The sequence below is a fragment of the Salarias fasciatus genome, chromosome 17, assembly GCF_902148845.1.
Source record: "Salarias fasciatus chromosome 17, fSalaFa1.1, whole genome shotgun sequence".
Taxonomy (NCBI): Eukaryota; Metazoa; Chordata; class Actinopteri; order Blenniiformes; family Blenniidae; genus Salarias; species Salarias fasciatus.
In genome coordinates this window covers 21,935,484-21,957,397 of record NC_043761.1, presented here as the reverse complement: position 1 = coordinate 21,957,397, position 21,914 = coordinate 21,935,484, and the positions used below count along the sequence as shown (strand labels likewise).

The 21,914-nt window shown below is 42.4% G+C and overlaps 1 protein-coding gene across 1 annotated transcript; it reads right to left on the bottom strand.

Moving 5' to 3' along the window:
• Positions 1–8,234: 8,234 nt before the first annotated feature.
• Positions 8,235–17,244, bottom strand: LOC115404720 (NXPE family member 3-like). The gene is made up of 6 exons (XM_030114110.1): positions 17,149–17,244; positions 16,548–16,991; positions 10,798–11,090; positions 10,446–10,516; positions 8,850–9,056; positions 8,235–8,779 (listed from the first exon to the last, which is right to left on the bottom strand). Exons 1-6 carry the CDS (start codon positions 17,242–17,244, stop codon positions 8,235–8,237), a joined length of 1,656 nt encoding a protein of 551 aa, XP_029969970.1.
• Between the last annotated feature and the right edge of the window lie 4,670 nt (positions 17,245–21,914).

Genomic DNA, 21,914 nt, shown 5'->3' with positions numbered 1-21,914 from the left:
CAGCTCCGCTGTGCAGCTGCGCTGAGTGATTGGCACCTGTAATTCTTTGTGCTTTCCCAAATGTATCTTTAAGAGTTATGATGCACACAAATAAAAACAGATTTTCCCTTTCCCTACAAAGTCTGTATGTAGCCGCTAAATGCAGGGTGTCTGCATTTTTATTTCATTTGTCTGGCTCCCCAAGCTCTACAAGAGATTATTTATTTCAAAATGCAGTCATATACATTGTTGCTTCACTATGGTTTAGTATTGAGGCCAGGAAATAAAATGTATTTCATCATGTTAATGTAGCAGTGTCCTTCTTTGAAAAAAAGGAGAGGTGTTCATTTGATTGGTCAAATTGCGCTCAGCTGGGTTAAACCCACTTTCTCTCCTCTCTCTTGCGCCACCTGCGCCGGTGGGCGGGATGGAGGCGTGACTGCGCCTGGTTCACGAAATTAGGACAATTTTCTGGACACGCCCCGTTGACTTTATCCGCCGACGGCGCACTTTGCGCTCCGCTGACAGCGGGCGGATTCGGCGCAGTCTGCGAAGTTAGAGCCCATTGAGTCAAGCGATTGGGGACAGAAGTAAAGGTTGTGAAAATTGTGCCTTATTTTTGCTTTTAGTGTTTTAGCAATGGACAAAAACTGTAAAATAAAAATAAATATTTGTTTTTCAATTAATTCTGAAAAGTTTCCGTAGGGATTTTAAAAGTGAAGCATCATCCCAAAATGAGCTCTCACACTTTAGAAAACATATCCTGCAACCTGGTGATATTTGCATATAAACCTGCCAGAAAAAAACCAAGTTCAAAATAACATCTGGACCTTGAAACATGACCTGCATGTGGTATTTCGTTGATTTAACTCACTGCTCTGATAAGAAAACATAAAACAGGTTAATATAAAACTGAATCACTTCCATCATAAACAGCATATCTGGTATTTTCGGAAGGATAATAAAACATCTCCAATTAAAGATCTCTCTCTTACAAACAAAAAATAATGTGATGTTCATTCTTACATTGTTTGATTAGTGCAATATGTCAATATTTATGGCTCACTAAACTCTAACATGTAATTTTCCTTCAGACAGTTACAGTTTTTTTCAATTAGGGGGTGGGGGAGGGGCGTTCGGTGTGGAGCGGTGCAGTGCCTGCATGCTGCGTTGGGATCCGTGAGTGGGGTGCTGGATGGGCCCCCCCCCACCTTTAATTCTGCCCCCCCCCCCCCCCCCCCCTTGGCTGTGTTTACCAAATGAAAACATGAGTTCCATTTTGTGAAGATGTTAAGAGATTTGATGGCAGAGCTGTTTTGCAAGGGGATGTAAGGGTTTAGCAATTTGTGTGTGATGTTTGGAGTTTTGTGTGTGCGGTTTTGAAAAAAACGTACAGTTTTGAAAAACGTGTTTTAGCAATCAAAAAAACTGTATTATATTCTGGATTTTCATCAAGTTCAATCCAGTTCATCTTTAGATTGCCAATAATGTTATTTTTGTATATAGAAGATATCGGTACCATGTCTGTGAACAGAAATTGATCTTTTGCTAAACTAATATAAAGTACAAAAGCACAAAGTTCATTTCAGCACAATCAAAAGCAACAATTCAAGTTTCAGATCTATGAAGAGAAAAAGAATATATCGTGTGTTACCTTGGCTGAACGTGGTGGATTTCAAAACAGTAAAGTCCAAGAGTTTGTTGTGCTGATCAAATTTGAATTTCAAGTGAAAGAAGCCAGATGTAGAGTGGAGGCAGACACAAACAGCAGTGCTGCAGGAACCACCCTCTGTCATAAAAGTCCTCTTCTCACTGATAGAGCAGTTGACCAGCACCTCCCAAGCAATGAAACAGAACCCGAGAACATTGACATTGTCTGGTGGTATAGTTGTTGTAGTTGTAGTTGTTGTGTCTTGTCTCAGTGTTTAATAGTTTAATCATGAATGACGTGATAATTATCAATAATGTTATCAGGGGCGTCATTACTCCCACATACGGACCAATAAAAACTCTGGCATGATTGATTCATATCACGAAATCTATGATCCATCACTCACACACGTCAAGGTGGAGTTTCTTACTGATAAAACAGTGAAACGAAAAAGTAAGCAAAAAGGAAGTTTCAGCAGCAGAACAACAGGCTCTAATCTGGACCTGTAGGAAAGTTGGGGGAGAGCAAGGAAGAGGTGTGGTCCTGTCTTTTAAAGCCTGCACAAACCAGCAGTTCATTACAGCTGATCAACAGAGCAAAGACTTACAACCTTTAGGATTGAGGAAATACAGGCCTTAATTATCCACCTGCAACACCTGATTCTTGTAAAATCTATTCTCGCTGTCATGCTGGTTAGTTATTATTGTAGCTATCACTAATTTGCACATTGTTTTCACGGTCCCTGCAGTTTTATCTTATCACTTTTGGTCTTGTTAATGTATTGCAAAAGCCTGCTGTCCCATGCTGAAAGAGAAAAAAAACTGAGTTGACACACCTGCCCACCACCACCAAAGGCTTGTGAAATCTTTACTTGTTTTTCACTTCATTGAGAAGACTTTCAGGAAGAGTTCTCAATGAGAAGAAAAAACAAGCCCAATAATAATGTTGCTGTTTGTACTTTTGTGTCCAGAAAATGTCTGTGCATACTGTTTTTACAGTTTTCCACAATTGCTAAAACACTAAACCCCATGCCTGAACAAAACTCTCAGTGGCCTAAACTCATTTTTTCGAATCAAACACTCTTTTGGCAAAAACTTAAACACTGTTCAGGTCCTATGCTCAATTTGCAAAACCCATCTGCTCTTTTTTGCAAAACCTCAGACACATTCTCAGTCACTAAACACATTTCACAACATTTTTGCAAAATTGTAATCACTGGCAGCAAAATGTGAACACAACTCCAACACAACTGTCATCTTTTACACACAGCAACTCAACACTGAACACACATATTTCTAATGATGTGATCAGACCAAGTGCACACAAAGACAAGATGCTGGAGACTGAATCTCCATGACCGTGACTATGCAGTGGTGTCCTTTTGTTTTGTTTGTTTTGTACTCGTATTTATTTTTTGTTATGACAGTGAATTTAGATATCACTTTGACTTCGATGCTTTTCTTTTTTTTTTTGCTAAATGCATTTACAATACGTAAAATAAACATTTTCTGTGCACTACACACTCTTAAAACTGTTGGGTTTCTGTAAAAATAACCCAAATTGGGTGAAATTGCTGACCCAGTGCTGGGTCCAAAAGGGACCGAGCCAATGCTGGGTTATTTCTACCCAGCCATTTGGGTTGAAGATTTGACCCTGATGCTGGGTCAAGATTTATCAGCGGGTCTGGGAAGGTTACTTTACCGTAAAAATTGTAATCCCTTAGAATTCAGACACAAGTGCCCTCTGCCATGCAAGGCTGTCAAACCCTCCACTGGAAGCCAGCTGGGGTTCAGTGCAGTTCATTGACATGTAGAGGAAAAGATTTGAACTAGCAACCTCACAACTACCAACGAAGCCACAGCCACACATGTCCATAGGGAGAGGGACATCATACGTCTTTTCCTTCTTTGCCATTTCAATAATGTTCTGTGAGAACACAGGACTCCAGTTTTCTGTTGCGTATGTTGTTAGAAGTCTCCAGATGCAATAAAGACAAGGAGTTGCAGGAATGTTCAAAATGGTGATTCTTGTCCTCACTCCAGTCCACAAAATCATCAACTCACTCTGCTGGGTCAACACAATTCACCTAATTTTGGGTAAAAGTGACCCAATCTGCACAAAATCTGGGGCTGCCCAGAAAATGTGTTGGGAAAATAACCCAGCAGGTTTCAGAGTGTGGACTGCTGCTGTGTCCTCAGTTATTTCATGTAGTGTCTAATGAATGATCTGAGGTGAACATGTTTTTACTTGCTGTGTGTGAGATCTGAACGCATAGTGTGGTTTTGATCACAGGAGAACTGGTTTTGAGGTGATAGTTTGATTTTGACAGAAATGTCTGAGGTTTTGTGAATGTAGTGTGGATTTTTGGATTTGTGTTTAAGGTTTTGAGAAAATGGATGGAGGTTTCAAGAAATGAGTTTTAGCAATTGTGAAAAACTGTAAACAGATAATTCACGTCTGTGACGTTTTATTTTATACTCACAAACAAACCTGCTTGTTTTCAGAGGGAATTAGAATCTGGCTTCAAATCCTAGAAAATCAATACAAATTCATTGATCATTGAATCTACTTCAGTGTGCATAACTATAAAATTCTCAAAGTCATTTTTAATCAATATGCATTCATAATTACTCAAAACTGCTATTATTACTCATTGTATCTTCAGTAGCTTTAGAAACAAATATACACATGGACTGAGCAAATTGGAATGTATGTATATTAATTCAATAAACATGACTATCTTAAAAAATGTTTATCATGGCACAAAATACACCTAAAATCTCAATAAACATCATAAACCCTTCTCATTTCTAAACAAGCAGAGGATTCAGGGTTCATTAAACACATAAATTCAACTCAAGAGTCCTGTTGCATCAATCTGGAGCAATAAAGTGCAAAAATACATTACTATAGAAAATACGCATTTGGCATGAAGCACACGAACCTTCGTGATAACACCACAAACCCTCGCAACACTACCGGCACAGCGCGGCTCCATAAACTTATGCAAAAGTCACATAAATCTTCCGGAAATTAATACAAAATTGCTTTCCATCACATGCATGTGCAATACGAAGCTTCAGAGTTCATTTTAAAGTTCAACCCATTACTGAACTGTGAAACGGAGGTTAGAGTGTGAGAGAATGAATCACAGACGCACTCATGCCGTTCCCAAATCACGTCTGGGGCTGGGACCGGAAGTCGGTTCACAGAGCGCATCAGGGTGGGCAGAGTGCCAAAGGTTCTGCTTTCCATCTCTCATTTACTCACCCATCATCACACAGAACCACATTTTATAAACATAAAATACTTCTCTTCCATAACACTGAATTTATAAACTATAAATAGTAATACTATGAAGTTTGGTCACAGCATTAATAATAAAATGCTACCAAAATGTGGTTGCACATTTGGGTGCACCACACGCTCCCCAACAACAAAAGTGGCTCCTGACACTTGACTTATGCAACTCAAAACCCTTCTAAGACCAATGAAGTCTCTTCAACAGTCTTTGCAATGTCATTCTTGTCCAAATGTCTTTGGCTTTCAGATATCCGTTCATTCTAAAGGCCTTGTATGCTTCTGCGAAGCATACAAGAACCTACGCCGTCTACGCAGCGCCCTACGCAGCCCCTACACTAGGGCTTGACACTCACCTCCCAAAAATCCTAACCACACGTGGTGGCTACGTGTGGTGACGTGAATGTCGAGGACTGTGATTGGTCCGCTTTCGCGTTGTTTATAGAATGAAGTAGAACAATATACCAACCCCGAATGCTTTTCTGATCCGAACAGTGCTTCGAGAGAAATTTGGATCCAAAATTGAGCGGTGGACATCCGTATACGGCTAGCAGATGGGGCATGGGTAATAACGCTGCTCCTATAACGGCTTTAATCGTCCAATAACTCATTAGTTTCACCAATATTTCATCATGGTCCGCCACGCCACTCCTCCACGACAGCCCGGTGTCACAAGATATGTCATAAATGCAGATATATGTTCGGTAAGAAGTCCACGCATGTCTAGACATCTATGTCTAGATATCTATGTCTATAGATCTATGTCTAGGTAAAGCCGGAGCTACGGAAGCCGCATTGTTGTTGCGAAACAAAGACACATGCACGCCCGCCTAGCGACTTGGCAGTGAAATTGCAGAGGAAGGCGTTCCCTTGACGCAGAAGCAAGATATGCTCAGTGACAGCGTAGGGTTGCCGGCGTAGGAACAGCGTCGCCGTGACAGAAAACTGTAAATCAAGCTTAAAGCAAGGTATAGCATATGGGATTTGGGAGTAAGGGTTTGGAGTAAGGGGTAAAGAATAAAAGGGTTGGGGGTGGGACGTAGGCTAATACAGAAAAGGATATGGTGTGGTCACACTGAAGACGTTTGCTGAGGGATGACGCTGGTAGGCTGGTTGGCCCAGAGATGGATAGGTGAACACCAAGTTGGGTCGTCTGTGCCTGGTGGATTGACTCAGACGGAATGGTGACTCGGAATGGCGATCCTGTTCTGGCTTGGGACTGGATACTGGCTCAGGACCAGCCGCTGGTTCAGGACTTGGCTCTCGGACCGGCACCTCTTTGTTTACATCCGGGTCATTGTTTGGTTGAGGTAGGTCTGTTTCCTGTTCATTTTCTGTGATGTTGTCTGTTCCTTGTTCAGGTTGAATGTGTACTCTTTCTTCTCGTCTTGTCTGGCTTGACTGAAGTCTGCTTTGTTCAGTAGCATGTTGACTCTCTTGTAGATCTCTGGGTACATGAAACCAGTAGAGAGGTTCTCTTCTGAATCACTTGCGTCGGGACTCTGTGACTTCTCTGGGATCTGTACTCTTTATGTGAACTTATTTCTCTGAAGTGCCTTGGCACCTGGGCTTTTGATGATGTCTACTGTCAAGTCGTTCACTTGCAGCAGTAAGTTTCTGTGTAGTGTGTGGATGGGACGTCCTCCAGTGGCCACCATGTTAGTTAAAGTCTCTAGTTGTGCAGCAAGTTGCTTGACTGTCTCTGAGGTGCTTGTCTTTCATTTCAATCATGGCACTGTGAGCTTGGGTTGGCTTCACTTTATAGAATCAGCCAGAGAGAGCCCTTCCGTGAATCCATTCCACTTGTTCATATAGAGAACAACCACATCACTGATAATCCAGTCCAAGTTTTCCCTGTGGCCTTACATGCAGCTGGTACCTGTACCTACAGGGTGCCAAGACTTTGAAACACACTAAGATGAATAAATTGGGATTAGGAGAAGAGTGTGGACTTATGGATGAATTATGGACATAAGAAACTTTTTCAAGAAAGTAATTACTGATCATTGCTGGTAGTAACAGCCAGTTAGCACAGTTAACCCCATGTTATTATAAGCAAATGCTCCTTGTCTGACAAATAAAGACCTGGCTTTAACATTATAGACCAGGGTTCTCAAACTTTTAGGATCCAGGAACCTCTTACAGGGGAGAATATTTTTGAAGGACTCCCATGCATGTCAAGTCATGCCTAATGGGGGTATGCCAATTAACTGAGATCGCAACATGCATAAAGTTAATGTCGTGGAAGTTCTATGATGTGCTGCTGACAGCTTTGGGTGAAACGAATGGTCTGTTTGGAGTACAGGAGTCATACAGAGAGCTGGCCTGCCTGCATGACAAAATCACTCTGAGACACACACACAAAGAAAAAACTTTTACAGCTTGCAACATCGGAGGAGTCCAGAGCAGGTGCTGAGCAGTTTAGAGGAAAACAACCTTGGAAGAAATTGCAGTCATTATTGAGACCCAAAACCTCTGCAAACACTGGACATCTTATCAGAAAATTTCCCAGGCCTGAATCTCAAAACAACGGGTCATGTGAGTTATTTAAATAACAACGATTCATGGAGCTAATTGTTACAATAAAAAGAAAATTCAGTCATATGCTTTAACTATTAGCAGAAAGAACACAAAAACACTATATTATTTCATTTCACCAAAACAATAAACTACTTCCGCAAACAAGAATCTCTGTGCACATAGAAATATTATACAATTACAAATATATCTTTGCAGATTTGCACTTACTTGTTAATGCAGGCACACATCATTATACAACAACTTCAGGGAGCAAGTTGAACGTGTCCCATTTTTTATCAGAAACAAAGCTGGATCCTAGTTTTAGGTGGCCGAAAATAAAATTAAACAATATTAATAAAACTCGCTACAACGGGGTGAAAGAACTGGACGATTAACAACAACCTGGCCTTTTTAACAGATTGTCGTGAGTATTTATTCATGTGTTCATTAAAAGTGCTTTCTTTGTAGAATGTAAAATTAGACATGTTAATAAATTGTGTTTCATGGTGTTTTTTGTGACAAGTTATTTTTGCTTGTGTCATTCTCACAGTTCTATGACAGTCCAAACAGATGTTTATCCTGAAAGATGACAACAAATTCAAATGATTTTTTCCCCATTTTGAGACTGTGGTTTGGTAACTTGCCTTAGTTTCAAGGTGGTGCCCCAGAATTATTAAGACCTAAACAACATCAGGATCTACTAATAGCAGACAAAGTTTGAGCGTATAAAACACCAGCACAATCGAAAATATATTAATGACAATTCAGGTTTGTACCCTTACTTTCAAGGGCAAATATATGACAAAACAACATCAATCATATTCTTAATGATGGGACGGGGTGGGTGGATGTCATGCTTGAGATAGTGAGCCACAGTCATCTCCCAGGCATCCACGAAATAAACATCCATTCCCTTAAACATGGTCCTGAGTATCTTGTCACGTTGCAGTGAAAGCCAGTCACCACCAACCAGTGCTGAAAGGGGAGTTGAAACCCTTTTTAGGTTTGCTGTCCGAATAATAATTTTTGTAGCTGGAGCTCTGGCTAACAGTCGAACAACTGCCTTGCGGATGCTCATTATTCGACGGATGTAGTACTTGATGGGGAAAGTGGTAAAATGTGCCCAGACACCAAAAACTACTACTGTGTTCTTCCCTCCAGTTACTCCATTGAGTTCATTGGCAACATAATGTAGCTCTGTAACTGGTGAACGGGCCATACGAACAGGAAGGCCATGGCAGCGGTACGTCACAAAGATGTTTTTGGCATAGTCCAGTGCCACGTAAGGTCCAGACTGCTTCAACTTGTGCAGGTTATATACCTTGAGATCTGAAAAAGAAGATAAAATTAAGATCAAAAATTAAACTGAAAATGTGGCAAGTTCTTTCAGGGAAATTACCTGATAGTTCTCCAGAGAGGAATTCTAACCACTGCCTGACTGTAGAGTCTCCATACATGTGAACCACCTTGTCTTTGAGGCACTGGCTGATGGCAGAGGCACTATTGAACCGTTTAACTGTGGAGCCACTCAGTGAACTCCACAGACCTTTGTAATAGTAACCAGCAGGTCCAGGTATGTCCTTGTTGCTGTTCGTTGCAAGTTGACCTATGAAAAGGTGACATTGTGTTGACATTTGGTTTCATCATTATATAATTAAATATTTAGTTGTTTTTTTTTTTAAGAAACAGCACCTAAACAGAGCCAACAACCAACACAGAGACTGACCAAACCAAAATCGATAGCCAACACAAAGACCGACAGAACCAGAACCGATATTTCTTTTTCTCCCCCAACTAAAAAGTAAAAGAAACAAAAAGTCGATGAAACAAACAAGTGAACAGACAAGGCCACAATAACAAAAGGAGTTGTAGGGAAAGAAGGACGTACAAGGACACCACAAACCTTTTTTATTGGGGGAGAATATAGCTAGTACTAAACTAGGGGCGTGCATCAAGAGAGCCCGACTACAGATCACCATTAATCTAACCCACCACAAGAAGACAAGGTAACCGAGTCCACAGGTAGAATGTGAAGAGTGATTACTGATCAGCGAGATCATGCAAATGTGATGGTGATAGTGATGGTGATAGTATTTCATGCATATATGACCCCTGACCCCTGAGAAGGCCAGAAGCAGGCCTGAGAGGCCCTCCAGGGCCCAGACCCGAGCCACTCCTGCAGGCAGACGCCCACGCGCCGGCCCAGAAAAGGGGCAGAGGAAAGCGACGGCCCGGGCCCCAGGGAGCCAGGACCGGCAGAAGCTGGCCCACCCCGGGCACCGGATGCCCGGGGCAGGCAGAGCCAAGAGCCCAAGGCCCAAGAGCCCAAGAGCCTAAGAGCCAAACCCGCCCACTCAGGCGGAGGGTCATGACCATACCCAGGAGAACTGGCCTACATGGGTGGCTACCCACCCCAGGCCAGTGCCCCCCCAGCACTCCAGCCACATACCCCGAGATTCTGAGCATCATCACCCCCCCCCCCACACACACACACACACACACAAAGTCCCCCCCACTCCCCCTGTCCCCTCCTCCCTCACTCCACCCCTGCCCCAAGATCCTGGGCACCCCGAGATCCAGGGCATTACTTGCACTTCTGCATTATCTTCATGTTTTATGAGCGGAGGTTGGCGCTTGAGTCATACAGCCATACAGCCTCAATGCTGTGAGGGATGTGAGACCGACTATATCTCATCAGTACATCCCAACGCTCTGAACGGCTCCATTTTATGTTCTGTATTGATCTCTTGTAGGGTCTCATGATGCCTCACGACTCCAAACTTTCTTACACTTCATAAGCAATGTGTTTGTGAGTTTCATCTTCATGGGGGAGGGTTGGTTTTATTTGTCAGCGTCATTCTCGAAAAAAGAATTTCTAATCCTCCAAACATAAACTCCTTTACAGTGTTGACTACTACTTTAATGTAGTCCATTGAATTTTTAGGCATTCGATTGTAATCAGGGCATGTTGCCAAAAGTAAAAATTGGATTTTACCTTTCATTTTTGGAAACACAGTGACATGAGCAGGTCCTGAAGCTGGAATGCCAACGTTCATGGTGACACCACTGATCGAAGCAAACATATTAATATTGTTACATCACAACAATAAAAGCTTTCCAATGATTTGAAAAAAAATTAGGAAGTTGTATGTGTGCCTTGGTTGTATAATGACATATAAAGTATCGTACCTTATCTTACCTTAGATCAGTGCTGCAAAAGTATCAATTGAAATTTGAATTTTCAGAAGACTCTTACCCAAACCTTGCCCACTTTTTGATTGTCTATTCATCCATTTTCATCAATAGTACAGTTTATTTCAAGAGTCATCAACATGTTAATCACTTACCTTTTGAAGAAGATGTCCTCCTTGGCCTTTCGGGGTTTTGGTTTTCTGACGAAGTGGCTGATCCTGGCATCACAGCTCAGATTCTTTGGCTTGTAGCAGAACCACAGCTCACCTGTATTGAGGTCAGTGTAGTTACACTGTGGCTGCTGGGTTGGAGGCAGGCACCCGCTGCATATGGTAGTCTGAGTCAGCGAGCCTGATTGAAAAGTGCTGTAGAAATCCACTCCATTAGGCTTTTCACCGGCAAAACTCTGCAGGAATGGGATTGCTTCACTGGGATGTACCAGAGTTACCTGATTGAACAAAGAACCAAGAAAGGTTTTTAGGAACCAAACAGAGAGATTTTATTGAGCAAGTGAAGCAAAAATAAAAATTATTCATATGATAAATAATGACATTTGTATTGTTTCCAGAATTTTGAAATGTCTTTTATATGCTAATGGCACAACTATCTCCTTCTTTGAAAAAAAAAAAAAAAAAAAAAAGAACAGCTTCTCAGTACAGATGAATAGGAATTAACTTCTTATTATTTAACATTTAATAAGTTAACATTCAACTACAAATGTCTTTGACTGTTAATTGAAATTAAACCAAAATAAATTCTAATTACTTTCTGTCCCAGACCTAAAACCATAGTTTTTTTGGCAAGATGGCGCCAGCAGTGTGCACGGCGATGCGTCTGTCCGGTGTGTTCTGCTGTGTGTCATTACTTTTATTTCCTCTTCTCAGCCACTACATTTTGGATGTTTCAGCCATACTCGTTTACGATCGTCAGTCGCTTTTTCACATCATAGAGTCTTACAGATCACTTTTAAAACGCACTGGCGATCATCACTGGGACACTCCTCCGCCTTTTCTGGCGTCTGTCCCGGCGTTTCTGCAGAGAGCACCGTGCGTCGCGCCCAGAAGGAGATGCCCCAAACGACGGGGAAAACGAGCCGGCCTGCTTGTGCGAGCTAGGGCTCACCTGCGTTTGGCTCCTGCTCATGGTCTTGGATCCTGCTGCCGAGGGCCTCACCCTCCCGACCTGCCTTTAAAGGTGCCCGCGGTGTGCGCTGTGCGCTGGCTGCAGCCGGTTGTGGGAGACCCCGCCACCGCGGATCAGCTGCTCCCTGGAACTGCTTTAGCTGGAAGCCGCCGCTGGAACCATGGACGCGGTGTATGCTACAACAACCTCCGGCCGCTGAGAAGAGCCGACCCGGCGGATAAACAGGACACCTGTCTTCGCGTGGCCCTCTTCAATGCGAGATCCATTGCCAACAAGACGTTCATTCTGCATGATTTTATCTCATCGAGAAAATTGGATTTACTGCTTCTAACTGAGACGTGGCTTCAGAGTGGTGAGTTCATGCCATTTTCTGAACTTTTGCCCCCTGACTACTCTTACTTTAGCTCTTCTCGTGCCTCAGGTAGAGGCGGAGGGCTAGCCTCAGTTTTTCGTGCATGTTTGCACTGTAGTGAGACAACCCCTCAATGCGCGTTCTCCAGCTTTGAAATCCAGCTGGTTACATTGCAGTGTGACATTCCTGTGCTGTGCGCTGTTGTCTATCGCCCACCTAAGTTCCACAAGTATTTTATTAAGGAGTTTTCTGAACTTTTGATGTGGATTTCTTTAAACTTTGACGTTTCCTGGTTGTCGGGGATTTTAACATTCATGTGTGTTGTGAATCCAAACCCATGGTGAGGGACTTTTTAAATCTTGTTGACTCTTTTAATCTCATGCAATGGGTAAATGGTCCGACCCATGTAAAAGGTCACACTCTGGACTTGGTTCTGTCCCATGGCTTGAATGTTTGCTTAAATGAAATCTGTGATACTCTCATTTCTGACCACTTGCCAGTTTTGTTCATGGTAACGCCGCCCTGCGCAGTACGGGCTGGTGCTCAGGTGCGCGCAAGGCGCGCACTTAACTCTTCTACAGCGCCTCAGTTCTCTGCTGCTTTTCTTGATGCGGGGCTGTCAGACTCATCCTGGGAGAGCGTAGAGGAGTTAAACAGACTTTTTAATTCTACTTGCTTAAACATCCTGGACTCCATTGCTCCTCTACGTTTAAGGAAAACGGGTCACACCTCCGAACCGTGGATTAATGAGGACACACGAGCTCTCAGGCGTCAGTGCAGACACGCTGAGAGAAAATGGAAAAAGGACAGACTGCATGTTTCTTTGCAAATGTTGAGAGATTCTTTAACAGCCTACCAAAGAGCTGTAAAAGCTACAAAATCTCAATATATGTCTAATCTTGTCTCATCCAACACTCACAAACCACAGGTGCTTTTTAATGTTCTTAATAGTATTTTAAATCCACGTGACAGTGGTATTTTGTTGTCTTCTACAGCACTGTGTGAAAAATTTGGGAAGTTCTTCATTGATAAGGTTTCTGCCATTGTGTCCTCTGTCTCAATGCCTTCCGCTCTAGTCATTGATGTTGCGTCTCTCTGTCCTGTGAGCTTGGAAGACTTTGAGCCGGTCACTCTTGGTGAGCTAGCCAAGATTGTCAGTTGTCTGACACCTTCTTTTTGTCCAACTGATTGTCTTCCTTCTAAATTAGTTAAAGAGGTGTTTGACTCTGTTGGTCCTGTTGTGCTTTCACTAGTCAATGCCTCACTGGCGTCTGGTTGTGTCCCTTCAGATTTTAAGCATGCAGTTGTGCAGCCTCTTCTTAAAAGACACAACTTGGACCCAGATGAGCATTCTAATTATAGGCCAATATCTAAACTTCCATTCCTCTCTAAGGTTTTGGAAAAAGTGGTCTTCAACCAACTACAATCCCATCTTACCCAAAATGACATTTGTGAAAAATTCCAATCAGGTTTTAAAGCAAAGCACAGCACTGAGACGGCGCTCCTGCGGGTTTTTAATGATATTCTTGTGACTCTGGATAATGGGAACTCTGCTGCTCTACTGCTGTTGGATATGTCCTCCGCCTTTGACACAGTAGACCATAACATTCTGCTGTCTCCCCTGGAAATGTGTGCTGGTGTCAAAGGCACGGCCCTCGATTGGTTTCGTTCGTATTTGGACAACAGAACTTTTTCTGTCCATATTGGCCCCAACCAATCCAAGCCTGCTCCCCTGAGATGTGGTGTTCCTCAGGGTTCCATTTTGGGCCCAATTCTTTTTGGCATCTATTTATTACCCTTGGGATTGATTTTTAGAAAGCACAACATCTCATTTCATTGCTAAGCAGATGATGTTCAAATTTATGTCCCTTTCAAGAATAATTCATCTTCCTTTGAATCTCTGAAATGTTGTCTGAAAGACGTCAAAGACTGGATGGCTCTGAACCACCTGCATTTAAATGATAAAAAAACTGAAGTTGTAGTGTTTGGTGACCCAGGTTTTCTCGAGGGTGTAGACACTGCACTTGGCCCTTTATCTTCTTTGAAAAAGCCTTCTGTGAAAGACCTTGGTGTTTATTTAGATTCTGCTTTTAAAGGAATACTCCACCCAAAAAACGATTTGGCCTCATTTTCTACTCACCCTCATGCTGAGAAACACTCTGGAGCACTTTTTTGACGTTTCAAATGCAGTTGGAGATGTTTGGGGATTTTCGTTGTCAACAAACAGGGACCGACAGAGCCCGACAGAAAAAATGGTCCATAAAATCCACAAAACGTTCCCATTTTCCTTCATACTGCTCGTCCGTTGTAATCCAAGTGTCCTGAGCGCATAACGTCCATAATTAATTCTTAACGAGGTCATTTAGTACATTTTAAGAGCCCAAACAGGGCGCTCTCATACAGCTCCATTGCATGTCTGCACGCGCACCCTGAACTACGGAAGCCGCGGCAGACCAAGCCAGACGCTTGCGCGCTTTCAGCGACTACTTTTCTAAATTGCAAGCGTAGAAGAAGAAGTTCCGCTGTATATATTCTGCTGTGAGTGACCGAGCTGTGGACAATCACAAAAGTGATTGGCTGCTGTTTTAAAGCTTTGAATTCGGTGTCCTGCTGAAAGGGCACAAGCGTGTTGCTTGGTCTGCCACGGCTTCCGTAGTTCAGGGTGCGCGTGCAGACATGCAATGGAGCTGTATGAGAGCGCCCTGTTTGGGCTCTTAAAATGTACTAAATGACCTCGTTAAGAATTAATTATGGACGTTACGCACTCAGGACACTTGGATTACAGCGGACGAGCAGTATGAAGGAAAATGGGAACGTTTTGTGGATTTTATGGACCATTTTTTCTGTCGGTCCATGTTTGTTGACAACGAAAATCCCCAAACATCTCCAACTGCATTTGAAACGTCAAAAAAGTGCTCCAGAGTGTTTCTCAGCATGAGGGTGAGTAGAAAATGAGGCCAAATCGTTTTTTGGGTGGAGTATTCCTTTAAGATAGATAAACAAATCAATGTAGTGGTGAAAAACAGCTTTTTCTAGTTGCGACTGCTTTCAAAGTTAAAATCTTACCTGCCAGCCAGAGACTTTGAGAGAGTGACGCATATGTTCATTACAGCTCGCCTTGACTACTGTAACTCCCTATATTTTGGTTTAGACCAGGCGTCTATGGGAAGAATGCAGTTGGTCCAAAATGCTGCAGCTTGTCTGCTGACTGGAACCAAGCGTCAGCAGCATACCACTCCAGTCCTGGCCTCATTACACTGGCTCCCAGTTTTCTACAGGGTCCAGTTTAAAGTTCTCCTTATTGTATTTAAATGCCATAATGGCCTGGCCCCTGATTATTTGTGTGAGCTGCTGTCTGCTCACTCTCCAACCAGAACCTTGAGGTCATCCTCCCAGCTATTATTGGATGTTCCCAGGTCCAAACTGAAGAGCAGAGGGGACCGAGCCTTCTCTGTGGCAGCCCCTCGGCTCTGGAACAGTCTCCCTCTGCATGTTAGAGCTGCACAGATACTTCAGCACTTTAAAACTTCATTAAAGACTTCTCTTTTCTCTCTGGTGTTCGACGGGTTGAGCTGAGCATTCACTGTAGTCACTGTCTTTTAATTCTTTTAATGGATGTTTTTCTTCCTTTTAATGGTATTTGTATTATTTTATTGTTGTATTTATATTGCTTTATTTTTTATTGTGAAGCACTTTGGGCTATCTAGTTGCAAATGTGCTATACAAATAAATTTGACATTGACATTTGACATTGACATAACATCTGAGGTAAAATCTAATCAATATGAGCGCTTCACTGTATTGATGATCACTATTGGTACTCTTCCAGCACGACTTGGCCCAATTCGTCTTGCCTTAACTCAGCCTTTTTCATTTTTCATTACAACAGATTATCACCGCTGTGTAGGTGGAGTTGTCCCAAATCTCAAGCAAAGTTATTTGTTCTCTGACATGTTGCGACTCTCTCTGTCCAGTTCCTGCTGAATCTGTCATCAGTCATTGTTGCTCGATGGAGTTGATTTCTGTGCATCAAGCTCTGATCATGATTGTTCTTGTGATTGTATTTTAAAAATGGTGAGGTTGACCATTGTGGATGAGACACTCTCCTAATACATCTATGGATATAGCGGCATGGCTCCTCAGTGGCCGTCCATCTGCCAACCTCACATTTTCAACTTGTTTCAGGAGCCACTGGGAGCCACGGCCGAGTACATCCTAGAAAATCATCTGGTGTCAGGTGACAACACGTAATGGAAACTCCTAAAAACCCAGTCACGCTCAGTCAAGGTGGGTAGAAGCTAAAGGAAAGAGGCCTAATGTGATCGTTGGTATCATTGCAAATGTAATATGTGCTGTCATGAAGGTAAAGCTGACCTCAAAATAGATTTAAAACCAGACTGAACTTGTTACCTCAACCTCTGACTTTCCTTCCCAGGGTAAGGAGAACACAGCAGAGTAGGTGCCATTGAGATGATCCACTACTTGACCTGCCACACCTGCTTCAAGTGCCTGGTTGTGCAGCCGAGTCAGTAAGAAATCTCCTCCATGAGTCTTGGGACGGCCCTTAAAGTCAAACATGTTGATCATGACCTCCAGCTGATCCCCCACGAGCCACGATCCACCTCCTGGCCTTGGGAGAATGACAAAATTGCTGCGGGCTGCATTGCTGGTACCTTGCAGGGACACAGAAGTTGACTTAGATCGAGTGTTTGGCCAAGATATGGAATCTAAAAGGATGTTTTCCTCTTGAATCTCCTCGGGAGACAAAGGTCGGAAGGTGCAGTAGTTTCGATTAGAGCCTGGATCACTGGAAACTCTTTTGATCTTGAATGGAGGCTTCGGTGTTGTCTGAAACTGGCAGAACCAAAGTCAGTATTCTCAGTTAATGGAGACGGTTCCTTTTATGCTTGATTTAAACACATTCTATATATTGGTGCTGTTCTCAGATCCAGTAACATCACTTGATGTGCAACATATTAAACAGGATCTTCAGTGCTTACTAAGTTCTCACCTCCAGAAAGTCGATGTGATAAAATATGTAGACAAACAGACTCAAGGACAGCAAGATGATGCCAGACTTCAAAAATTCTTTCCATGGTCTGTCCATGATGGAGTCTATTTTCTGAATTTATTAGATCAAAAGACAAGAACAAATTTAAATCAGAGATAAACAAGACAAAATTGAAATATTAAAGCTAAAAAAATCTAAGGAAAGATTGTGAACAATTTCAACTGATTCCAAATGAATTCCTTCACTCATAGACCAATGTGTTCAGTACAGATAAGCTAAGGCTACGTTCAGACTGCAGGCTGAAGAGACCCAAATCCAATTTTTTTGTCCCTATGCGACCTGGATCGGATCTTTTCATGACAGTCTGAACAACACAGATCCGATTTTTTCAAATGCGACCCAGACCACTTGGATGTGTGGTCCCAAATCCGATACGTATCTGATCTTTTGCCATGCCACTTCAGTCTGAACAGCCAGGTTGCATTTATCTGACCTACACGTCACGATATGGGGCACCAAAGACGTGTGTCTTACTGTGAGTGTTAAAAAAAGGCGGCCGCAGACGCACATAAATGGAGTTCTTGTCATTCGAAAAATTAATGAAGTCCGTATCATTAAAGCCTCTCAAATCACTGTCCCACCCCTCCTGGCTGTGACCCCGCTCCCATGCATTTCTCTGGAGTGGAAAAATGATAATAATAAATGCTGCGCTCTGTGTCCCAGCAGTGTATTCTTCGCAGAGACTCCACATGTGCTCTCTCTCTCTCTCTCTCTCTCTCTCTCTCTCTCTCTCTCTCTCTCTCTCTCTCTCTCTCTCTCACACACACACACACACACACACACACACACAGGAGGCCGGCGCAGCTGATTAGAAGCGCTGCGCTCAAATTGCTCAATGTTCAGTTGTAAAAATGCGTGTTTGATCAGTTCTTAAATAAATAATCGACACTTGAAAAACTGCAGATTCTGTATGTTGTTTGTGGGTTCCGCAAACACTGAAGTGCGCTGCTGCGCGACATTCTATCCCCTTCTGCACATGTGGGACACTTTTGGGTGGTATTTCAGTTCAGACGGGAGATCACATACAAGTCGCATTTTCTTGTAAATGTGAACAAACTTGCAAAAAAAATCAGATTTCACAAAAAATTCTGAATTGAGCATTAAGCCCTGCAGTCTGAACGTAACCTAGGTCACTCATCTGTACTTTCATGGTTTCATGTTCATTTTTATTCCGTACAGAAAACAATCACAATCCAAACATTATTTTAAACCCAGTGACTTCATAATGCTTCAGATCAGTTTGCTGCGTCTGCTGCAGTTGTAGTACAATTTCTGTATCACTCTCTTTGGTCCACCTCCTGTATTTGCCTCCTGAATGTTTGCAGTACCCAAACAATTTCCCCATAAATCACTTAAACCGGTGCTCTTTTAAGTGTCAAACAGTAAATAGTTCCTTTAAACTTCTTGCCTAAAACAAAATGAAACAAAACATAATTAATCTAGAAAATGACCTAACACCTCAAATCCAGTGACTTACAGGTCCGATATGTGCTTTGCATTCCTGTAAAGGATTTTATTGAGGTTGACTCTCGGTGCAACAATATCCTTTGTTTATCATCATTTCCACCACTACAGACATGCAGTAGAGTGAATTACTCCATTTATTTTTATGTTGCGGGCCTGTCCACATGTTTGAAATAAACAGCATTTTTCATTTGCACGTGTTACAACTCTGGCTCAAAGGGAAGCAACACAATGAGTCACGCACGTCAAGGTGGAGTTTCTTACTGATAAAACAGTCAAACGAAAAAGTAAGCAAAAAGGAAGTTTCAGCAGCAGAACAACAGGCTCTAATCTGGACCTGTAGGAAAGTTGGGGGAGAGCAAGGAAGAGGTGTGGTCCTGTCTTTTAAAGCCTGCACAAAACAGCAGTTCATCACAGCTGATCAACAGAGCAAAGACTTACAACCTTTAGGACTGAGAAAATACAGGCCTTAATTATCCACCTGCAACACCTGATTCTTGTAAAATGTATTCTCGCTGTCATGCTGGTTAGTTATTATTGTAGCTATCACTAATTTGCACATTATTTTCACGGTCCTTGCAGCTTTATCTTATCAGTTTTAGTCTTGTTAATGTATTGCAAAAGCCTGCTGTCCCATGCTGAAAGAGAAAAAAAACTGAGTTGACACACCTGCCCACCACCACCAAAGGCTTGTGAAATCTTTACTTGTTTTTCACTTCATTGAGAAGACTTTCAGGAAGAGTTCTCAATGAGAAGAAAAAACAAGCCCAATAATAATGTTGCTGTTTGTACTTTTGTGTCCAGAAAATGTCTGTGCATACTGTTTTTAAACTGATAATTCTGTGATGTTTTATTTTATACTCACAAACAAAACCTGCTTGTTTTCAGAGGGAATTAGAATCAGGCTTCAAATCCTAGAAAATAAATACAAATTCACTGATCATTGAACCTACCTCTGTGACACCAGTGCCAAGATTCAGAATAGTGATGATATTTTGTTAAACTAATCTAACCTACAGAAACACAAAATTAAAAACAATTAATTTTCAAGATATGAAGAGAAAAAGAACACAGTGTGTGTTACCTTGGCTGAAAGTGGTGAAAAACAAAACAATGAAGTCCAAGAGTTTGTTGTGCTGATAGAATTTGAATTTCAGGTGAAAGAAGCCAGACGTAGAGTGCAGGCAGACACAAACAGGAGTGCTGCAGGAACCACCCTCTGTCATAAATATCCACTTCTCACGGATACAGCAGTTGACTAAGACCTCCCAGGTAATGAAACACTGATAACTACATTGTCTGGTTGCTGCAGCAGCTCCTATCTCAATGTTTAGCAGTTTAATTTGTGTTACATATTGAACTCTACATGTATCATCTTGCATGTAGTGATTGTTAATAATATCAACTTTAATTTGTGCATTTTGGTTTGGTGTTATTTGATTATGTTGAACATCGACTCATCACGAGAATACACTTTGTCCTGATAACATCACAGATGCCTGGTTAAACACCAAGCTAACCCAAGGTCATCCTGGTGTTCTTTTTTTTCACTGCAAACTCATTGTTTGCATGCTATCCTCATTAAATATGAAAACCTATAAATGTTTGGGTGGTTTTAGTTAAAGCAGACACTGTTTTTTTCATCTGTGTGATTTTGACAAAGATCAGATCACATTTGATGGTGATTTTATGCAGAAATGTGAGAAATTCCAAAAAGGTCCAGATACTTTTTCATACCACTGTATTAACTCGGGCGCCGCCTCCGCGATTCAGAAACAAAAAGAAAAGGCTCAATAAACTTTAATATTAAATGATAATGCACTGACAATGTACATTATGTACTTAATTTTCTCTAAATGATCTGTAATAAAAGAGGGTACAAACAGCCTGTAGTGCCGGAAAAGTTTCTCGAGGATGCGTGAATCAGTGTGCCTGCATGGAACGCTCACAGCTGAGCCCAAAGAGAGAAGGCGCGTGCGCATCGGTGGTGCGCGGAAGCTCCAAAGCGGACGCAGAAACGCGTAGATGTGAAGCATCGACGAGCCTTTACTGTTCAGGCACCAGTTGTTGTGGGTGTAGATGCATAGACCTCCTCCTCTGCTCTTGCCGGCGTTAGCATCTCGGTTGCTTCGGTGCATTGTGTGGCCTGCTAACTGCATCGAGATGTCGGGGATCTCCTCCCGGAGCCACGTCTCCGTCACGACCAGGACACAGCAGTCGCGGATGAGTGGGTGTTCGGCAAGCAGTAAATCCAGTTCGTCGAATTGTTGACAATTGACCGTGCATTGGCGAGGAAGATGCTGGGGAGCAGAGGTTTGAATGGCTGCCTTTTTAGTCCGGCTAGCAGACCAGACCTGCAGCCCCACTTATGTTTACTCTCCTTCCACCTCCTCCATTGCTTGACAGAGCCGACAACAACCCATGGAGCGCCCGCTGATCTCGCTATCTACGGGGGGATGTTGTTGGTCATCTGGTAGCCGCTGCTAACGGAGATCTGGCAATTGTAACGGATTCTGCACAGTTCCGAGTGGCTGTATTTTCGGTAAGCTTTGATGTTTTCCATGCAAAAACAGGCAAAGAAAAATAAAAATAAACTGACAGAAATTGAAAAGGAGCACCGATGTGGAGAGCTTGTAGCCGCTGCGTCCGTGCGCACCACCATGTTGGTCTTGAGGTGGTGTGTGTGTGTGTGTGTGTGTGTGTGTGTGTGTGTGTGTGTGTGTGTGTGTGTGTGAGTAGGGATACATGGTCTATAAAACCAATTTTCAGGTTTACTCACCAGCATTATAAGACCACTCGGGTTATGGAACCAATTTTGATGGTCTCATAAACATAAAACTTTATAATGTTATAATTATTGAAATATAATGGCATATGTCACAATTACTATATGTATGATTACATGACTTCTTATGTTATTGGTTAATATAGTTTTTATACTGTTATGGCCCACCCCCTGTCATTCTGAGGTTCACACATATTGGGCTCACATGCCAGGATGGGCTTGTGAGACCAAGACATTGTGTAATGCGTTTGGGTCCAACAGCGCCCCCAGAGGCAGCAGAACGCATTGCAAGTTATACACATTTGCGGGAAAATATACACAATGACCCGCCAATTTATACACCGGAAGTGCATAAAGGCGGGAGCTTCAGCAGATTTGGACCGGATCAGCGGTGGGGATGAACGCTGAAAAGTAAGGCTTTCATATTTTATATTATTTTGACATATATTACGTATTT